Source organism: Diuraphis noxia, unplaced genomic scaffold, assembly GCF_037042655.1.
Source record: "Diuraphis noxia isolate RWA-SAM2 unplaced genomic scaffold, SU_Dnox_SAM2 contig0002, whole genome shotgun sequence".
Classification (NCBI taxonomy): Eukaryota; Metazoa; Arthropoda; class Insecta; order Hemiptera; family Aphididae; genus Diuraphis; species Diuraphis noxia.
The window spans coordinates 62894188-62915505 of NW_028301712.1; the positions used below are offsets into that span (position 1 = coordinate 62894188).

The window sequence follows — 21318 nt, forward strand, 5'->3', positions numbered from 1 at the left end:
GTGGGATACCTGACAGATGTGAAATATAGAATTATTTTGTATAGAGATTATGCATGAAAATTTAAATTATGGTTAATAAATGAAAATAAACATAACATAAACAAATTTTTTTTTTAAGAAAAATTAATATTCTTTATTTTAAAGGCATATTAGATGGTTTGCTACACGCGTGGCGACGTTGCCACGCCAATAGCTGGCCTTGCTCGTACCTAGATATTAATTAACATCAATAAAAAAAAATTAAATGTAGTCCTACAAACATTTTTATGAACATCTAAGGTTTGGCTTTCTACGCAATTCGATATTCACGCATAGGTAACAGTTATTCAGAATAAAGGATTCACATTAAACGATTTTAATTTTGAACAAATATTGATCACAGTCTGCAGAAATTTGAAACATTTCACTTTAAAGTAGTTAACCAAACATAAGTTATTATTTGATACAGTCAATAGATTTTTCAAAATACTTAGAGTTTAGACTTCTTAATAAAGTCCAATGAATAATGATGGACATCTTTATAATAAACTACCTATTTAATATTACTGTATTTGTTTATTTATTATTCTTAGTACCTATTAAACAATAGGTACTTATTTTAAGTAACTAACTAAGTATTATTGTTATGATCACTTTATCTACACACCGAACATATATTAAAAAAATAACCACATAATGGATTAATATTTTAAAATATAGTTCTAATACTAAAAATTATTGTTTTATCATCGGAGTGGGATTAAAAAAGGCGGTAGTAATTCGTATTATGGTATAATATAGTAATCAATAATCGGAAAAATACCTGTTCCGAGACGCGAAATATCTTAACCTGGCTTTTCCTATTAGAGTATCATCACCTAAAACCATTTGCCAAAAGTTATACATAATTTCCTACGAGCTACGATTTTAAACATTTATATTTCACGTAGTAACAAAAAATACTCAGTCATTTAAGTTTACTTAATGGTTTAAATGCCATTTAAAATTTTATGTCGATTATTCACGCCAAAAAACGCTTATTATTCCCCACGAACAATCACGTATATTATAGTATATACCTACATAGTCACTTTCTACTTTTGTAACGTGGATTTTAAACATTAATACCTACCTAGTTATTTAATAAATAAAATATCCTAATATGTACACTGTCATAAAGATATAATTTATTTATGAGTTTATTTGTTTTATATTTATACAAACTATTAAAACTAAATACTTTACCCATGTGGAAGGGAATTAGAATACTTTCACGGCTCCTCGGCCAGTTGTAAAATGTGACAAACGAGGTTGCGTTAGGTCGACAGCTGGTGTAACATTTTTGTCAAACCAGTATGAGAGGTCCAACAAATTGGGTAGGCGTGTTTTCCCATCTCGGATTTGCGCGGGGAAAACAAGTGAGAGTAAATGTAGTAGTTGGGTATGGAGTTAGTCTGAGAAATGGGGTGACCAGTACCAGCCGAATAATCGGTGCGGCAGCCGCTTCATCAGTCACATTTGCGCGCCAACGCCCGTGATGTCAACGGTGTTGAGAAAGCATCACAGATTTCGAAGGTAGATGAGTACGAAGAATAGGTTTAAAGTGAGGTATGTTAATGGAATATAGGAACACTGACAGGTAGATTCAGAAAATTAGCAGGAGGAGAGTTCTGAGGAGAAGAAATGCGAATGTCTGTTGTGTGCAAGAAACAAAGTGGAAGGGATAAAAGGCAAGGGAGATTGGTAAAGGGTACAAAATAGTTTACTCAGGAAAAAAATATGTAAGGAACGATGTAGGAATAATATTAGATAAAGAAATGAAAGGAAAAGTAGTTAAGGTTTTCAGAAAAAGTGATAGAGTAATTGTAGTGAAAGTAATGGTGGGAGAAAAGGTATAGAATATAGTTAGTGCATGTACTCCACATATAGTATCTGAGGAAAGTCAGAAAGAAGAGTTTTGGATGGAAATGGACAAAGTAATATAGAGAATACCAGGAGCGGAGGAGACTGTGATTATTGGTGATATGAATGGTCATGTAGGCTGTGATAGAACTAGCTACAATAGAGTACATGGAGGGTATGGATTAGGCCTCAGAAATGATGCAGGAGGAAAAGTACTTGATTTCGCTACAGCATATGATTTGGCCATTGTGAACATATATTTTATGAAGAGAGAAGAACATTATATTACCTTTAAAAGTGGAAGGAATAGGTCCCAATTAGACTGCAAATGGCGAGAAGAAGTAATGCGAAACAGTGTAAGAATTGTAAAGCAATTCCAAGAATAAGTGTGAAAATACAGCATAGACTTATGGTTATAGAGGTTTGGTGCAATAAAAAGAGGCCGATCAGAAGAGAAAAAGTAAAGAATATTTTATTGGTACCAACATTTTTTTTTTTTTTTTTTTGAAATAAGAATAATGTACCTAATTAATATAGTATAACATATCCTAGACTGTCAAATCGTCTCCTCTCAGAAGCGTTTTTCGTATACAATGATAGTATATCATTGAATTCAAATTTAATACCATCCATTACAACAGGGTTTCTTAAACTTTTTATCGTGGAACCCCTACTTTTTTTAGCTTTTTAGCTTTTTTTAGAATTATTTGCAAATAAATTATAATAGTAGAAGTATAGATTATATTGAATATAGAGTTATAGCTGATAGATTACTCCATATAGCTTATAGGTACTTTATTATTATAGGTACTATATTATTTAATATACAAGTATTTTTTACCATAATGAATATTTTAAAGTAATTTTCTTGAACATTTAAAAAAAATTACTTAAGCTTCGCGGAACTCTGAAGTGATCTACGCGGAACCCCAGGGTTCGCGGAACATAGTTTAAGAAAACGTGCATGAACTTGACCCACTCACTTTCTATGATACGACCCATACCAATACCAAAAGTTAGCAAATAGTTAGCGAATAATAGCAAATTTATTGTCGAAGTTAGCAAATCATTATTGAGGAAGTTATAAGTAATTTTCATTTGGGTGGGCCAAGTTCAGGTAACCCACCCACTTTGTCCAATCGTCACCAGAAAAACACCGGTAGTTAGAAAAAATAGTTAGCAAATCATAGCAAATCTATTTTTAAAGTTAGTAAATCAACATTCTATTTTTGGCTGATTTAAAAAAAAAATTTCATTCCACCCACTTTGTCCGATCGTCTTGGAATTTTTTTATAAGTTTTTCAAGTCGATTCTTCGTCTGCCTACAGAAACTCAATATGATAATCTACTATTCTTTTAGCAAACACCTTACAAAATTTATTTTATTTTAAACTCTTTAACACATATTGTCCTATGTTATGACTTATGAATAATTAAATGTTTGTTTTATGTATAAACACCTCTACGTATAAGTGGTATAAAAATAACATTAAATATAATTTTTTTTGTAGTTAGAAAACACTAAAATTCATAATATTGTTTTATTTTATTTTCACATCAATAAAATTTTTTTTTTATATATATATATTTAAGTAATTTACAATCTATACAACTATGTACAATGGGCAAATTTGATAATTAATATAGTATGAAATAGCAGAATTTAGCATTTAGGGGCAGGCACTCAGCAACACCACCCGACCGAGAACATTTTAGATGTCGTGGGTTTTTATTTTTTTTATTTTAGCAGGTCTCTAGGCCACTGCCTTTTTAGTCTTCTGCGTACATTGCCAGGAAGTGAGGTGGAAGAAAGTTGCTTTATTAATGGATTACTGTGAGAGTTTAAGTTGGAGTAAAATTTAGAGTAATGTGCTTTTGCTAATTGATTAAGTGTAGGAATTTTTAGGTCTTTGTGAAGATTTTTGTTTGTGAAATACCAAGGAGAAGACGTTATTAATCGTAGGCATCAATAAAATTAATATACTTATGAAAAATCATTTTTAAATCAATTTAAATTTACTTAAATTCTAGGGATTTTTAACTTTTTATATTTGAATTTTATATATTATAATACTAAAAACATAATAATAATATAACATACTTATAGTCAATGTGATTAAAATTATTTAAAAATATTTAAATTATAAATTAATAAATAAAGGCAAATCAAAATTATATTTTTTGCTGATTTAAAAAAAAAAGTTTCATCCCACCCACTTTGTCCGATCGTCTCCAAACAAACACCGGTAATTAGCAAATAGTTAGCAAATAAAATTATTAATAATTATTTTTGCATGACTTTTTTACATTATTTTTAGATTATGAATTTCGATATTATTCATCATAAAAACTCTTATGTATACTCATATACGATATTATAGTTATTAGGTGTATTTTTTAGTGTTTTATTAAATAGGAACGTGTATGAATATGATGTTTTGTATCCTTGGGGGTATGACAACTTCTAAAATATTTCTAACCTCATGATATTAGTAGTAACTATTTCTAAACAACATATTATAATTGTTAACTCAATCTGATTGAGTAGCATACATACGCCTTTTTTACGGAAAGGGGAGGGGGCTACTAAAATATTTTTATATCTACATGGGATTTGAACATGTTATAATATTAATTTTTTTTTTTTATTTCCTATGTTTGAACCTCTACATGGGAGCCGCACATTTATTTACTTTGCCCTTGTTATAATAGTATTAACTATACCTTCTTAATTTTCACGAACTTCATGTCCGTGTATTATTTGGCTGTAATAATGCAATATAATAATTAGTGACATAAAGCAAATAAAAGTGTTGTGTTTTTTTACCATCTCAACCCAAACCCAAACCCAAATAAAAAGGCCAAATTTAATAAAAAATACCTAATAAGAATAAAAATAAAAACAAATGGTTGCATCTTAATAATATTACTAATAAAATAATAGGCAAAATGTATTAAACTATTATTATTAATTTTCATGTTGGTTCTTTATATTATTTTTCATTATATTGTGTGGCTCACGATTCTTTTGATAGCTGAAAAAGCCACCCTTCTAAAAATTCACTAAAAATACTATTTAAATATATTAAGATTTGTATAAAATAGTGTATAACAATAATTTCATATAATTTATTTTATAAAATATACTCAAAGTTACCTAATAAAAAATGCATAGAATCTATATAAATTGACATTTATTTTTTAGGTTCATATTAGTTGCTGTAATACCTACATTATACATCATTTCACTACGTGACCTACGTTAGACGAAGATTCGATCAATGGGAATATTACACGACTTGGAAAAAAAAATTTAAAATATCAAGGATACAACAATAAATCCACATGCTATAATGTACATCAGACAATAGTTCAGTTAACAAAAGCAAGAAGCACCTAACAGTTAACTATATTATTTTTTGTACGATTTGTCTTTATTTATTATTTTATATTTTTTAAATAATTTTAATAACGTTGATAATAAGTTTATTGTATTATTATTATGTTTTTATTATTATAATATTATACACAGTTCTAATGTAAAAAAGGTCAAAATCCCTAGGATTTAAACAAATTTAAATTGATTTAAAAATGATTTTTTTATTAGTATGTTTATTTTATTGATGTAAGAATAAATTTTATACTATTTATACGTACCTAGAGGTTTTTATACATACCTACAACAAACATTTAATTATTTATAACATAGAATACGACGTGTGTTAAAGAGTTTTAAAAAAACATATTTTGTAACTATTTGCTAACCACCGGTGTTTATTTGGAGACGATCGGACAAAGTGGGTGGGATAAAATTTTTTTTTTAAATCGGCCAAAAATAGAATTTTGATTTGCTAACTTCAAAAATAGGTAGATTTGCTAACTATTTGCCAACTATCGGTGTTTGTTTGGTGACGATCGGACAAAGTGGGTGGGTTACCTGAACTTGGCCCACCCAAATGAAAATTACTTATAACGTCCTCAATAATGATTTGCTAACTTCGAAATTAAATTTGCTATTAGTTGCTAACTATTTGCTAACTTTTGGTATTGGTATGGATCGTATCATAGAAAGTGGGTGGGTCAAGTTTCATGCACGTTTTAAGAAATGCTGCTTTACAGACTACAGTAACCCACCTGTAACCTACTGCACAGCAGAGCAACATCCAATTGCCCGCTTTTTTAATATTATAACGGTCTATAAAATATTAATATTAATATATTTAGTGAAAATCTCTGCAGTGTTAATTTTTTGATTAAAACAAAAAAATTATTTTATTTCTTAATGAAATCGGGTTTTTAATGAAAATTCTGATTTTCCTATACATTTTACCTCCTTAAGTACTATTTACTAATATAGTATATTATACTATCATACTAATATTTTCATTATCCATCATTTTTTTATCACACATAATATTGTGTTCATCGTTACCTAGATTACATTCGCGAGGATTTATTCCAACATTAGTTTTAATAATTGCTTTGGTAGAAATTAAATACCTTTGATAAAATATAATGCTTACACTTTTAGAATGACACGGGTTAATCCTAATTCCTAAGTCAAAAACCATCTGCAGATTCCAAAATAGGAATATGAAAAATTTGTTCACGGGCGTGGAAGTTATTTAAAGTTTAAAGAGTACAAAACTCACTCCCCTCATCTTTACACGGACGCAAATTATGCTAATGAGACTTGATAACGGCATAAACACATAATAGGTTAGCATCATCCAACAAAGCATGTAATAAATTTGTCACAAAACAGATTATACATTTATAAATAGTTTTGGTTTATAGTTTAGAAAGTTATAATTTCAATATGACAAAAAACACTGCAAGACGAAAAGGACAGCACGAATTTTTATTGAACAAAACTCCTCATAGGCACAGAAATTATTCTTAACTTATTAAACGCATAACTTTTTAATTATCTTAGGTATCAAGTTCGTGATTTTTAGTGAATGTTTCAATTCATATTCATGTTTAAATTTATGGAAAAATAAATAATCAAATCAATATGTAAACAGTGCAGGTCTGGTGTTAAAACTGAAACTATTACTCCAAGAACAGTAATCACCAGGATGCAATCACAGTGTACGGATATTTGCATTGAAAGTCACAATATTTCATAACAATTAAACCTACCTCAATAATTCCTCATTCCGTTACAACCAAAAATAGTTAACCTATCAGTTTTAAAATAAAAGCAAAACATTTAACAAGAATAAAAATGAAATTCCAAATAGGTGCTCATGCATAAACATTTTTATCAGGTACCTATAATATAAAACGCAATAAAAAGTGAAATTATAGATGAGTTCAGGAATCCGGACTTCTAGCCATTTAAACATTGAATTAAATATTTAAATAGTTACATTGTATCCTAAAAAGTAAGAACTAAAATATATAAGCTATTAAAATTTAGGTATTTAAATATTTTATAAGATATTATTTTTCTTTTTACATATTCTAAAATGAATTCGTTGAAATTTGAATGAATTTAAAAAAATAGTTTTATTGGTGTACAATAAATAAGATCATTATTGTATTAATAATAAAAATAAAATAGGATAATTTAAAAAGGAAAGATGAAAATTTACATAATTTATGTTTGCGTGTATATGTGTTTTTATGTATAAATATATAATTGAGTTGATGAATTTTAAAACAATAAACTGTATGGAAATAAAAATATTAATATCACAAATAACAATTATTATTAATTAATGTTCTGAATGTTTGTTCAGCCAGTATGATATGATTATTTTTCTGATTTAATTTTAGGAAATACGAGACCAAATTTAGACTCTATTCCCTCTAATATTGGAAGCACTGCATGATAACCTCCAATATGATCTGGATTTGAAGGGGTTATTCCATCACCAGCCCCTTGCACTGAAACTAATTTTTCTGAACCAGATGGACGGCTAAAAAATAAAATAAAAATAAAAATATATACTAACCACGTAAATTATTAATTTCAATTTGTTAATCTTTTAATACTTACGAGCCTCCAAAATCTACATAAAACAATCTCTGTAGAATTTCATAAGACAAAAGTGTCACTCCAAATTGTGGTGAAGAACGGAATACACGAGCTAAACAAAAAAGATACATTTTTATTTAAATATAACTTTTGATGTTACTTTAACTTTTTATACTAAGAATCATGCTTACCGCCTGTTCCTTTCCAAAATGCCCTAGGTCCTTCTTCATTGTAAATTTTCATAGCACAATCCACCAAACCATTATAAGTAGTTTGGCCCTTTCGTGCCACAACCTGCAGCCGAGTTTTTATAACATCTGCGGGCGTTACTAATGATGCAGCTGGAACACCAGCAATACAACCAGCAGCTAACAGTGATAATGGATGATTATAACCTTTTTCATCAGCAAAAGCTTGTTTTACATGATTGTATGCAGGGAAGTAAATAGCGCTGAAAGGTATATCTCGCAGGAAACAAGCTTTAGCTCCCTAAATAATAAAGAAAAATGCATTACAAATCATTTTTACTAATACCACACTGTAGTTACTATATAATGTATTACCTTATATAAACCAAAGAAACCTAACTCTTTAATAACAGTTATAGCACTCAATTTTTTTGTAGATGCTATTTCGCCAGCAACTTGCAAGCGAATTTTTACTATTTCTAATGGGTTGGTAAATATAACTTGTGAAAATCCTGCCTGAAAGTAATATTGATATCAAAATATGCTATTAAATTAAATTATTATAGTCCAAAATATACTAACACAAGCACCAGCGATAATCTCAGAAGAGACAGACAAATCTCCATTTTCTTGACGTAATTTATCTCGCACTAAATCATTAACTGTAAGTTTTGCTGCTTTTTCAGGAGCAACACCTATGAGCTGAGGCAATAGACCTCGATAAAGTCCAAAAATTCCTTCATGTCTTATTACCTAAACACGTATAGTATTTTTTAAAACATAAGTAATAAAGATTGATATTAAAAATAAAAAAATGTATTTAAAAAAAATACTATAAAATCTATATCTCACTTTTTTAAAACAGTCAAAACTGTTTCTGTACATAAGCTCACCAATAAATGAACCAGCTCTTTGATTTTGCATCCTAGTTTTAACCAAATCAATTGGATACACTGCTGTGGCACCAATAGCTAAAAGAAAAACATGTATACTTTTTTTAGTTTTAATTAAACATTGTTGTTATGGTTTTATTGTCTATTAATAAATATTAGATAACATGAATCAAACTTTCTATTTTGAAATATATATTATTAAATTTCAACTTAACAAGATGAATTTTGAATATTTGATTGTTAGTTACATATTATTCATAGTTTCTGTAGTTTGTTATCATAATCAACCACTTATTAGACAACAAGCTTGTTTGGCCGGAGGAGAAGTAGCACAGAATTTTGAATTTCCTTTTATGACAGTCATATATCATAAGACAATGTCATGTTCTGGAGCAATTGTATCAGAAGAATGGGTTTTGACTGCAGCTCACTGTTTTTCTATTAATTATATATTAGGTTTAAGACCTAGCGATGTCAAAGTAGTAGCTGGCATAGTAAATTATATTGAACGAACAAATAATTCACAAGTCAGACACGGAACAGAAGTTCACATACACCCAAATTATAGAGTCAGTAAAATTATTCATGTAAATATGAAACATTAATAAAATGGTTATGGCTTATTATTAAAAGGTAAAACGAATTGCGAATAATGACTTAGCAATCATCCGAGTCAAACCATTTCTTATGACTATTGCTGTTAATATTATTCGTGTATCAGATAGAGGACTTCCAACAAATGATTACATACCATGTACAGCTATTGGTTGGGGAGAAGTTGATACACCACCTGGCCGACAAAATACATGTTTACACAAACTTAAAGTATTTTCTTCAATGTCTGCTAAAGCATGTCCAGGTCTTCAAGATTGGGAGAGGAGAAAAATCATTTGCTTACAACAAGATAAGGGAAAAGGATTATGTGATGGTGACTCTGGTGGTCCACTAATATGTCAAGGTATACAGTAAACTACTAGAATAGCCTACATAGTATGAATACTTTATATTACTTATTTAACTAGTTAATTTTAGGGGAATTATATGGAATAGCTCATCAAGTATACAAAGAAATAAAAAACGATAGTGAACGGAAAGATTTAGAACGCTGCGGAGCAGCTGGTATCACTCATACATATATGTTTGTGTGCCCATACTTAAATTGGATACATCAATACATTGATACAGTGCCAAATATGCCGTCATCGTGTTACTGGAAATAGAAAAATAATATTACCTCCAGATATTGAACCCAGGGTGAATCGATACAAGCTCTCCAATACTTGAATAAAAACTCCTCTATCAGATGGACTCTGAAATAGAGATTAAGTAATTTAGATAATAGATTAAAAATATAATAACCTTTTAATTATATTTACAGATACTGCATGGATTTCAGCTATTCTACGATTATGTATTTCTTTATAGTACTGTTCTGGTGTTATTGATTGTAAATCATTATAAATAATCTTTCTAAAAAAAATATATAGGATTAAAAAATATGTTTACATAACATTTAGTATAATTTAATTACCCAGCTCTTTGATGTAATAGATGGCATAGAGTGAATAATATATCAACTTCTAATGGAGTAATTTGAGACATAACTTGAGTAGAATACAAAAATTCATCTGAACAACGAAAATATTATGATACATTATAAGAAACAGCAGTTTTTATTAGGGCTGGGCCGATATACAAACCGATATGAAAAAAAAAAACAATGTATCATACATAGATTAAATATTTGATTGTATTAAAAATTGAACACTTTAATTGTTATAAAAAGACTTAAACAAAGAATGTTTAAAAACTGAAAAAGGGAAAATTATTATTTTTTATATATTATGTGATTTGTTTTTTATTATAATTTTTATTTGTTTTATTAAAAAGTTAAAATTATACTTATAGACTATAGTTAAAACTTATAAATGTATAACTTAAATTAATAAGTTAATAATTTATTATCAACTAACAAGATAGAAAAGTGTTCATTTTAAATACCTGTTTTAAATTTTTAACTTTGTTATTTAATATTTAATATTTATTATTTATGTACAACTGTGTTAACTCTATTTGTATTAAATATTAATTGTATAATATAATTAAATAATTAATTATTTTTTAGTATTTATTAATTATTTAATTTAATCATTATTTAATATAATAATATATAACAATATTGATTATTACAGTATTACTAGTTACTACTTAGTACTTATCGGTTAGTATTATTGGGTATTTTATAATATCGGTTCATGCTTTTGGATAGAAATTCAAAGTTTTGAATATATCAGTTATCGGATTTAAATCTGCATAACATATCGGCTTATCGGTTATCGGTTAAAAGTGATATCGGCACATCCCTAATTTTTTATAAACAATATGAGAATCACACAAAATCCAAGTTAAAAACCTTTAGTAACTTCTCGATTCCGATTTTCATTACTGGCATTTAAATAAATACGTTTGACAAGTTCCATGTTGTTTAAAAGTGATATAAAGGCCATAAAATATGGAAAACTAACACGATGTACTCCTTGACTTCCTCCTGCAGCCTACAAATAAAAAAAAATATATATATAAATTCAAATGTATTAAAAAATTAATGATTTTAAATTAAATTACTGGTAATAAGTTATCTCGGACACCGCTAGTTAGTAAATGGCTTTTGGACAAAAGCATTATTTCTTGAAAATCATTGGCTGATATGAAACCAGAACCGGATTTATCAAAAATACGAAAAATCTCAGTACCACATTCTTCGTGAAAATCCTAAAGCAAAAATTTTAGTTTAATTGTTAGTATTTACTTAATTAAAAATACTTTAAAAAATTAAATACATGTAAAAATTGTGCAAATTCTGAATAGTTAATAAGCCGATTTTTCTTTTCTCCAAAATACAATTTCATAAATTGACTATCCAAATTGAAAGGTATTTTTAAGTACAGTTCAGTTTTTTTAATAACTGATACAAATTCATCTGAAAATAAAAACAATTATCATGCTATTCATTGATAATTTGTAATCTAATATTTTAATACCATAAGAAATCTCTCCATTGCCATTTATATCAAACAAGTGAAATGCTACTTTATATAAAGCATCTGGTTCAGACAGTAAACTTTCAAATGCTTGAAATTCCACGAATGAAATGAGTCTAAAGAATAAATTGTAATTTTATAAAACAAAGTAAAAAGTATTATTTTTATTTTTTATCATTTAAAGATTTTCTTTTCATTTAACTGTAAATAACTAATTTAAATATATATAATAAAACTAAATTATTTACATTGCCCAATTTTAGTTTAAAATCATAAAATACCTATCCTCTGTCCAACAAAAAAATGTGCCATGGCACAATGTTAATCAGTATTTTTGCACATCCTCACTCAATACCTATCTGTAGAGACCAGTTCCACTATGGCAAGGTGTCAGTTGGGGTTGCCAAAATTGGCAAGTCCTCTCACTGTACAGAGTAAATACGATTGAGCTTCAATAACTCAAATTTTGTCTTGTCCCTTAAAAAATTATTTTTTAGTATTTGAAAGGTATATAGCTTAAAAAATATTTCAAATTCATTTTTATCTACATTAAGATTCAACTTATTGAGACTCGACTGTATTATGTTTATTAGCAATAGCAAAATATGAACTGGGTAGTGGGTTTACATACTGCAAAAATTACTTTGACTAATTTATTTAATCTTGTTATTGTAAATGATACAATAAAACAATGAATATTACATTTTGCTTTTATAATATTTTTAGTGTTTGAACAATAGAATATAAATAACAATAGAATACCAATGTTAAATGTCTGTATAATGTTATTTAATATTTTATTAGTCTATAATTTAATTTGCTATGAACATAGTTTTTAAAACACACATCTTAAAATAGGTATATTAGTATGTGTAATGATAATTTACTACTAAATTAACTGTATTATAGGAAAATACAATCAAACGCTAATAACTTATAATTTATAAGTAACAACTTACAACTGTTTAATTTAATAATACAGTGTAAGTGAAAAAACAGGACCTTATCCGTTAATTTACTACCACTATTTTATTGTTTTTTGGTTATTATTTTAGATGATTATATATAATAATGAAATGATTCACGGAAATGTGTTGATTAGTTAGATCAAGCCTTTGTTAGGAGTGCAACTCATCAGTAATTATTGTCGTGCCTGCAGAAAAATTTTCAATAATAATTGGCAACAATGTACATGCTGATCAGTCGGGAACAGGAACTAGAAAAGTTTCTTTGGCTTATTAATTTTGTAGATCCTAATACTTTGGCTCGCACAAATACTATTGAGAGTCCTTGGAGCAAATTTTGAAATAAAAAACAGTGGGCTACCTACCAACCAATGCTGAACAGCTACTTGGTCGAGTACATATTGTGGTGTAAGCATTATGGTCCTAATCATTTATTTGAAATAATACTACAACATATTGCATACTTCATGCCCCCAAAATCAAAATAATATAATACATATATAATAATCTAAAAAAAAACGGAGAAACCAAAAAAATAAATAGTGGTAGTGAATTAATGGAAAAAGTCTAAAACACATACAATAAAGACCATTTGTAAACCTAAAATAGTCTATAATATCAAATATGCTCATTATAAATTAAGTGAATAAATAACATAAGCAATAATTTAGGGTAAATACATATTTATGAATATTTTTTTTAATTTTTTTTTTGAAAAATTGATTTTACATACTAATCATACATACGCCAATCATACATCTACAATACATACCCATCTTTGTTAGTATCAACAATTCCACTCAACAGTCTCAAAGAATCTAAGTCGCTGGACGGTTCGTTCAAAATGCCAATATAATTTTTTATGAAGTCAACAGAATTGATATATTTCTCACCTTGCTTCTCAATAGTGGCATACTGAAAATTAAAATAAATCCTTAATATGTTTTAGTTTATAAGTTAATTAACTCTAGAAAATATTACTTTGTTGAACACTTCCAATAGTTGTTCTGTGGTCGCTCGTTTAAGATAACCATTGTGTGACTGTAAAAGAAAATTTATCTGATTACAGCAAAATTATAATAATTTTCCAACATCAAAACAATTATCGGAATGCTTGGACACACCCCTATTATTCTTTTTATAGATTTAAGAACACCTTATCAACTTGTTGACCTAGTACCTTATAAATCTCATTTTAAAAATGTATACACAATTCAGAAATGTTGAAATCAGTGACATTGTTCAGTAAGAATAAATTTGACAGACAAACATAGGTATTTTACTTTAACATTTGTAGTAGTTAAAGAGACCTAACAAGTAGGGTCTTTCAATGCTAAGTACTCAAATTTAATTCTAATGCTTAGGAAGTAATGAAAGATAACTGCTAGCTTGAACCAAATATTGGGCTGAAAATGATATAAAACAGATAGGTAACAAATATTTGAGACAGAAGCACCTAATATGAATAATACGACCAACATCCCATTGTAATCAAACGGTCAATAATCAATACAATTTTAAACACGATGGACAGAAAATACGGGTTTTCGCCTCTGTCAAACGGCACAAACTTTATGTATAGAATTGGATAGGTGCAGGCAGGTACTTACTTCTTGGCAGTGAGCTATTTTCGGCCGAAAGCCCCATGTTGAATTACTCATTCCGGTAAACATGTATCATGTAGGGTATCGTTTAAGTGGCCGTGAGCGGGTATTCGTTAAGTACAAGGCCGGCGATGAAAAAATCAATTTTCTTCTTCCGTTTATGAGTTGTTTTTTTTTCGGCGCGCACGAAACGAATAAGCAGCTTCGACCATCAACTCGTTGCGCCCGATACTACGACAAAACGCCGAACGAGCTGATAACAGTACTGATGTTGATTGTAGCAGACATGCGCAAAATGTGCGATTCTGGCTGGCCCAGGCTCAGGACTCAGCAGCTGCAGCTGCAGCTGCTTCTAAGGCGGTGATTTTAAAAAATCGATAACAATACACTAGAAAATGAAGAAAAGGTCACTAACGCTATCAGTTTTTGTTGCCTTGCGTCAGCCGTGTGTTATCAATACTTATAGAGCGGTTCTCAAATCGTAAATGTTAAATCGTAATTAATAAGTCGTCCCGCGTCCGACTCGTCTGCCGATTACTCAGTTAGTCAGTTAGGGCCAGTCGTAATTACATGTTAATTAATTGCCATTCGACCGGATTGGATCGGAGAATGCAACATACCATGGGCTGTGCAATTCCGTGAACTGTCCGATCGGTTGTGAGGGTGCAAATTAGGTAATAACCAGGTAATAATGTGGAAGAGTACTCAACGTCCATCTAAATAATTCTAGGTGGGCAACAGTCCACAATCAGATCATTAATCTTAAAAATTTTATTTGAGATGAAATATTATACAGACATTGTATAAATCAATCAAAGATTGTACAATCTTTCGCGGAATTGTGTGCTCTGATTGTCTGTAAAAAAAATACAATGACATCCCCCCCCCCAACCCGCCTTACAACGGTGTATTATAGATTTTATTGACATTTGACACAATATCAGCAATTAAATTTACTTTGCAAGATGTAATATTTTACGTAGATGGCTCAAATTAATACATTAGAAAACTACAATGATAACCTTTAGTTCTTGAATTCTGTTCAAAATTATTTGTTATCGTCAAGCATATTATATAATTTTTTCAGAAATCAAATCAACACCAGGAAATTAATTAAATAATTTGTTATACTGTTATGTATTATATTTTAATCATCTTTAAAGAAAGAGATTATTTGGGAAAAATAAAGCTTATTTCAAATCAAATTTTACATATTGTAGTCATTAATTGTGTTATACAATACTTTATATACTATACAATAATTGATACAAGTCAACCATGTTATAAAACTAATTCATTAAGTTAACTATTTAAAAAAATATATTATTAGGCGTAAAGCCTTATAAATGTGTTATCTCAACACCTAAACCTATAGATATTTCAGTTGGCTATCAACACGTTCATGATCATAGTATTCAGAAAATTTTTACAATCTTATCACACATAAATATAAACAATTTTTTTTTTGAAAACAATATATTATTTAAATATTTTTCATATCTTCCTTGATTAAACTTAATTGAAAGAAAAGTTTTTAAAATTTAAAACCACTTTACTATTATGTATTTATATTGTGTATTACTAAATAGTAAATACTAATACATAGGTAAAAAACAAAATTAAATTATAGATACCTACCCTAAAACTATTTTATAAATGCAAAATATTAATAGATATATTAATATGTCTGTAATGATATTACCCATACAAAATTTTGAAAATAATGTCTTTTATGAAGAACAGTGTATACTCTCAAATATATTTATATTTAAACTATCAACATATAAATTTATAACTTGTATAAGTATTGTCTTTAGATGACACAAGCATATTTAAAATTAAAATATTAATCTAATTTTTATTTGATATTAAATCTGAAACAAGGTAGGTTGCATTACTAAAAAAAGCCTATCAACTTAAAACAAGTTAAAAAATTAACTTAAAAAATTATTCTTTATTTCAGATATGTGGCTTACTAAACTACGCCCAATTTTGGGTTATGGGTTATATTCAAGACAAATCTTATTAAAAAACCATGGAACATTTAACAAGTTCACTGTATTTCCTGCTGCCAAATTAGATCATCGACGTAATTATAAGGATTTTGGTCATAGGAGAGATCCTCCAGAGCATCCTTTAAAAAAATGTTACCTTTTGGCATTTATAGGCTTTATAATCTATCAATTTATCGATTGGGAAAAGTAAGTAAATTTATATTTACTCATTTAGTGTTTAAATTGTTTTTATACAAAAAGGTGCTGTATTCATTTAAAAAATAAGCTATCCCCATTCTATAACATTTTACTATTAATTTTATTTATATTATTCATGAATTATACATTACCACATTGATAATATTGATCTGTTGTAGTGTTGTGAACAACATAATTAATATTAACTAATGATTTAACATATATTTCAGAGTTATTGAGGTGACATTTCCTCCTGTAGATGCTGACAGCAATGTTGATACTACTGAAAATCCAGCAGATGAAATCCTAGAAGAAGCTGTAGACAAAAAAAAAAAAAAACCTAAGCAAATAATTGGATTTCGAGATCGAAAGGTTTTTAGTGTTTCAATGAAAAATCAATTAATTATAATAATAATTATTTTATTTTATTTCAGATTATAGAATATGAAAACAGGATACGTCACTTTTCAACACCAGACAAGGTTTTTAGATATTTTGCTACCCTACAAGTAACACATATTATGCATGCTAATGGACAAGAAACCCATGAAGTGTTTATGACACCAGATGACTTCCTTCGCTCTATGACACCAGGAATCAAACAACCAGATGGACTAGGTCTTGATCAATATAAAAAATATGACCCAAAAGTACAATATTAATTAGTTATTTCAATTTGTAGTTTTTATAGTTATATGTTTTAATGATTTTTTGTCGTTATTAACAGTATTAACCTAATTTTCTAGAATACACACATGAAATTAGAATTGGCACTAAATGAAGACAGTATATTCTACAAACTTGGAAGTTCGGGTCTAATAACTTTTTCGGATTATATATTTTTATTAACTGTACTGTCAAGTATGTGCATCAATACATTTTATTTATTAATTATTATATCCAGGTTATAATTTTAGCATCAAAAAGACATTTTGAAATTGCATTCAGAATGTTTGATTTAAATGGCGATGGTGACGTAGACTGTGAAGAATTTGAAAAAGTTGCTACCCTAATCCGACATCAGACAAGTATCGGAAGTCGTCATAGAGATCATGCAAATACTGGCAATACATTTAAGGTATGCAAAGCTTATAAATTAGTATTTGTTTTCTCATATTTTATTTGAATATTATTGACAGGGTGTCAATTCAGCATTAACAACTTATTTTTTTGGTGAAAACCTTGATGAAAAACTAACTATAGAGAAATTCCTCGATTTTCAACAACAATTACAGACAGAAATTTTAGGTTTAGAGGTAATTTATAAGTTAAAATATTAAATTATTTATTTAATACTATATTATGAACAATTAAATTTAGTTTCAACGAAAAGGCCCTAGTGATGATGGTACCATAACAGAAGTAGAATTCACCGATCTACTTCTAGCATATGCTGGATATGCACCAAAAAAGAAAGCACGTATAATCAAGCGAGTGAAAAAAGTGTAAGTATTTCTTAAGTAAATTCTTTGGTATCCCACTTAAGATAATTCATATTTACCTCATATAAAATATGGTTATGTTAATATATTGTGTCTAACACAGAAAGATCATGGAGATTTGTTAAAAATCATATTAAAATCTAAAATTATTTTTTAATCAATCCCAAATTCTATCAAACTGATTAGATAAAAGATTTATTAATTTAAAAATTTAAAAACCATATATTATAGTATATTGAATTGATTTCAGATTCAAGGACAATACTCAAGGCATCAGCGAAGAAGACTATTTACATTTTTTTCACTTTTTGAATAATATAAATGATGTAGATACAGCTCTTACTTTTTATCATATTGCAGGAGCATCAATTGATCAAGGTTTATTTCATTTATCATCATAAATAATTGTTATAAAAATATTAATGAGTTATTTTTTTTTTTGTTATTTATTATAGCCACTTTAAAACATGTAGCAAAAACTGTAGCACATGTTGATTTAAATGATCACTTGATCAATGTAATTTTCACGATATTTGATGAAAACCGTAAGTTTATATTTTAAATTGATAATATTCATAAAAATTAAAAACCATTTATTATTTACTTTTATTTTTACTTTTAAGTTGATGGTCAATTGAGCAATCGAGAATTTGTTGCTGTAATGAAAAATCGCTTATTAAGAGGTCTGGAGAAACCAAAAGATACTGGTTTTGTTAAGTTTATTCAATCTGTAGGAAAATGTGCTCAAGAGAGTACTCCTAGTATTTTTGACTTGTAAAACCCATTGTTATTAAATTAGAGTTAAGTTTTATTAATATAAATGTATATCTTTTTTTATAACTCTTAACTTATTTTTAGCTCTTTTTATTGTTAAACTAACTTATACATGTCTAGTCTCTTTAATCATGCAATTTAATTCTTTTTCTATGGTATGATCTAAATATGGTTGGTATGTCCAACATGAAAGATAAAATAACAGAATATCAGGGTCTGTGCTATCTGCTATTCTCAAGAGAAGACTTTGATGAAGTTTTTGTTCTTTTTGATAAGCTCTTAATATTTTCTCAGTTACTTTACCTATAGAAAAAATATTGAAATTAATTATGTGTTTATAATAAACATTTTTTTTTTTGTCTAATCATACAAAAATGTTCTGCTGTCCATGATATGAAAAATGGTGTCATATTGCCTTTTTCTAAAACTGATATAGCTGTCAGATTCCGTAGTTTAATTTTGAGCCCTTCGACAATATCAAACTATAAAAACATTAAAAAAAAAAAACAAATATAAAAAAGTTAATTTAATTTTGAATACATAGACATAGGCATGTTCAGGCACATTACTGTGAGTTTTCATGGGTTAATGTTCAATATGCCTCAATCATAGGTTATATTTGTGATAAATATTAAATATACCTAAACTATTCAATTCAATTTTAGATAGTTGAGGAATCCAACAAATCACTAAGTACATAATTTTTTGTTTTCATGGTGAATCCAGAACGATTATTATTTGTTACCTGATGATTTTTACTTTTTTTATGTTCAAACTGGTGATTTCTGGAAGAAGTGTTTTGTACTTAATACATTTTTGTAAAATTATATTTAATTTTTCTGCTAATTAAATTTACATTAACAATGAATTATACCATAAGTAAAACAGGGTAGGAGATGCTGAAAAACATGAAAAAAAAATTGAGTATTGAATGATACAGTGAAATTGTGTCCAAATATTTAAAACTTTTTATGCAAATTAATAAAATAATAGAAAAAATATTAAAGATCCTGCTCCAGAATTAGACTTAGCCTTGGTAAGTTTGTATTACATTAATATTATGTATAGATAGCACTATAGCAGTTTCAAAACATTGCTTTTAAATTTATAGAGGAATTGATTTTCAAAAAGCAAAATTTAGAAGTTATATAAAATGGTTGATTAGAGTGCCAATGATAATACATAGACACTATAGTATGTCTCACGAAAGAACGGGACCGTTTTGCGTATGTAGAAAGAGCTCACCGTTTACTCCTCACCACGACCGCCGGCAACCACCAGCGATGACCGTCGTCGTCGTTGTAGTGCTGTGGTGCGGCGTGGGTATGCGCAAGAATGACCGATTTTGGTCGAGACACGGTCCCGTTCTTTCGTGAGACAGAGTATAGTGCACTACCTGCTTTTAGAGTCTGTACGTTTGTGTACATAGATTACCCATTTTTTACTTACCATTTGCTCACAAAGTTGTTTTAGTTCCTTCACTAAACCTTCGAGCTGATCTGGAAATCTGATGTTTGACCTATGGCATTTTTAAATAAAATTAAAATATTTCTCTTTACATGAAATCCAAAATTAAAGTTAGTACTACAATATCAAGTACATACATTTTTTTTTTTTTTTTTCAAGAATAATAAATTACATAATATTCAACATTAAAATTATACACACGTTTCCATTCGTAAATTGAATATATTCGATATCACAACACATCCCCTGTCTTGAAGGACTTTCCAATGTTGTATACGATTGAAGATATCTGCTGCTGTGTCTTTTAGTATACGACGGTTCCCAGTCAGATTACCGCTGTGCCCTTGCGCAGGCAAGCCAGCATAAACATCCACTTCTATAACACATTCTCAGACATAATAAAATATATAGATTATAACAGCAGAGTATTCTACACCGCAATTACCACGAGCCGGAGAGGACTTTCCTACATTTGAAGTATTTAATCCTTTGGGCCTCGGCGAAGCAGACATTATGAGATGGATTTACGCACGAATCGAGCTTTTGTAGGTTGATATTAATGCCATTTGGTCTGTAGTAGTCCGATTCTTACTTGATTACTGTCAATGGTCCTTCACATTTTAGCACTATTTTTGCACGCCAATTGACAAATTTAAGAATTAAAGTTTCATAAGAAACATCAAATACTCGGACAATTTTAGAATCTCAAAATGAAAATTACATAATTATTTCTAGCTATATTCCGTATATTCAAATACTCGTTTAAAATTGTATATCTATAATAAATTAATAAATATTAAATAATATGTGAGGCAGACGGGCAGTAGGACGTACTAATACTACTAATAGTACTATTTACTATCACTATATTACCGGTACAGAAGA

General features: G+C 28.4%; 4 protein-coding genes and 1 long non-coding RNA gene across 6 annotated transcripts in view; 3 read left to right on the forward strand and 2 right to left on the reverse strand.

The window, feature by feature from the left end:
- Positions 1-5200, forward strand: part of LOC149058763 (uncharacterized) — a 41059-nt gene extending 35859 nt beyond the window's left edge. The window contains exon 2 of the long non-coding RNA XR_016190456.1: positions 5087-5200. This is a non-coding gene — a long non-coding RNA (uncharacterized LOC149058763). The remainder of the gene's footprint in view (positions 1-5086) is intronic.
- A 2285-nt stretch (positions 5201-7485) lies between these two features.
- On the reverse strand, positions 7486-14905 carry aralar1 (calcium-binding mitochondrial carrier protein aralar1). The gene is made up of 16 exons (XM_015508188.2): positions 14565-14905; positions 13936-13995; positions 13727-13869; positions 11990-12105; positions 11789-11928; positions 11574-11720; positions 11362-11503; positions 10480-10576; positions 10325-10418; positions 10183-10258; positions 8908-9026; positions 8638-8808; positions 8431-8571; positions 8059-8356; positions 7889-7979; positions 7486-7808 (listed from the first exon to the last, which is right to left on the reverse strand). The coding sequence occupies exons 1-16, from the start codon at positions 14625-14627 to the stop codon at positions 7643-7645; spliced, it is 2064 nt and encodes a 687-aa protein (XP_015363674.2). The 5' UTR covers positions 14628-14905; the 3' UTR covers positions 7486-7642.
- LOC107161681 (trypsin-like) lies at positions 9125-10331 on the forward strand. The gene is made up of 3 exons (XM_089220621.1): positions 9125-9517; positions 9582-9906; positions 9981-10331. The coding sequence occupies exons 1-3, from the start codon at positions 9167-9169 to the stop codon at positions 10166-10168; spliced, it is 864 nt and encodes a 287-aa protein (XP_089076747.1). The 5' UTR covers positions 9125-9166; the 3' UTR covers positions 10169-10331.
- A 111-nt stretch (positions 14906-15016) lies between the features above and the next one.
- On the forward strand, positions 15017-19269 carry MICU1 (Mitochondrial calcium uptake 1). 2 transcript variants are annotated; one of them, XM_089220618.1, is made up of 11 exons: positions 15017-15243; positions 16522-16759; positions 16981-17122; positions 17185-17400; positions 17497-17611; positions 17668-17828; positions 17890-18006; positions 18071-18195; positions 18443-18570; positions 18648-18737; positions 18816-19269. In XM_089220618.1, the coding sequence occupies exons 2-11, from the start codon at positions 16524-16526 to the stop codon at positions 18968-18970; spliced, it is 1485 nt and encodes a 494-aa protein (XP_089076744.1). In that variant the 5' UTR covers positions 15017-15243; positions 16522-16523; the 3' UTR covers positions 18971-19269. The 2 variants fall into 2 exon arrangements, with proteins under 2 accessions (XP_089076744.1, XP_089076745.1); XM_089220619.1 differs by having other exon boundaries at positions 15017-15232.
- LOC107161666 (cyclin-dependent kinase 2-interacting protein) lies at positions 19041-21291 on the reverse strand. Its single transcript, XM_089220620.1, has 5 exons — positions 20879-21291; positions 20635-20809; positions 20416-20485; positions 19337-19448; positions 19041-19269 (listed from the first exon to the last, which is right to left on the reverse strand). Exons 1-5 carry the CDS (start codon positions 20943-20945, stop codon positions 19073-19075), a joined length of 621 nt encoding a protein of 206 aa, XP_089076746.1. The 5' UTR covers positions 20946-21291; the 3' UTR covers positions 19041-19072.
- Between the last annotated feature and the right edge of the window lie 27 nt (positions 21292-21318).

What these genes read in the sequence shown, in the direction of transcription:
- LOC107161681 (XM_089220621.1), top strand. Translation starts at nt 9,167, where the DNA reads ATGAATTTTGAATATTTGATTGTTAGTTACATATTATTCATAGTTTCT. An exon ending in ACATACACCCAAATTATAGA is followed by an intron (nt 9,518 to 9,581) that starts GTCAGTAAAATT and finishes TATTATTAAAAG; the next exon opens with GTAAAACGAATTGCGAATAA. An exon ending in TGGTCCACTAATATGTCAAG is followed by an intron (nt 9,907 to 9,980) that starts GTATACAGTAAA and finishes AGTTAATTTTAG; the next exon opens with GGGAATTATATGGAATAGCT.
- aralar1 (XM_015508188.2), bottom strand. Translation starts at nt 14,627, where the DNA reads ATGTTTACCGGAATGAGTAATTCAACATGGGGCTTTCGGCCGAAAATA. An exon ending in AAATAGCTCACTGCCAAGAA is followed by an intron (nt 13,996 to 14,564) that starts GTAAGTACCTGC and finishes TTTCTTTTACAG; the next exon opens with TCACACAATGGTTATCTTAA. An exon ending in AGATTATCGCTGGTGCTTGT is followed by an intron (nt 8,572 to 8,637) that starts GTTAGTATATTT and finishes TATTACTTTCAG; the next exon opens with GCAGGATTTTCACAAGTTAT.
- MICU1 (XM_089220618.1), top strand. Translation starts at nt 16,524, where the DNA reads ATGTGGCTTACTAAACTACGCCCAATTTTGGGTTATGGGTTATATTCA. An exon ending in TTGGATTTCGAGATCGAAAG is followed by an intron (nt 17,123 to 17,184) that starts GTTTTTAGTGTT and finishes ATTTTATTTCAG; the next exon opens with ATTATAGAATATGAAAACAG. An exon ending in ATAAAAAATATGACCCAAAA is followed by an intron (nt 17,401 to 17,496) that starts GTACAATATTAA and finishes CTAATTTTCTAG; the next exon opens with AATACACACATGAAATTAGA.
- LOC107161666 (XM_089220620.1), bottom strand. Translation starts at nt 20,945, where the DNA reads ATGTCTGCTTCGCCGAGGCCCAAAGGATTAAATACTTCAAATGTAGGA. An exon ending in AAAGTCCTCTCCGGCTCGTG is followed by an intron (nt 20,810 to 20,878) that starts GTAATTGCGGTG and finishes AATGTGTTATAG; the next exon opens with AAGTGGATGTTTATGCTGGC. An exon ending in AACAACTTTGTGAGCAAATG is followed by an intron (nt 19,449 to 20,415) that starts GTAAGTAAAAAA and finishes ATGTTTTTATAG; the next exon opens with TTTGATATTGTCGAAGGGCT.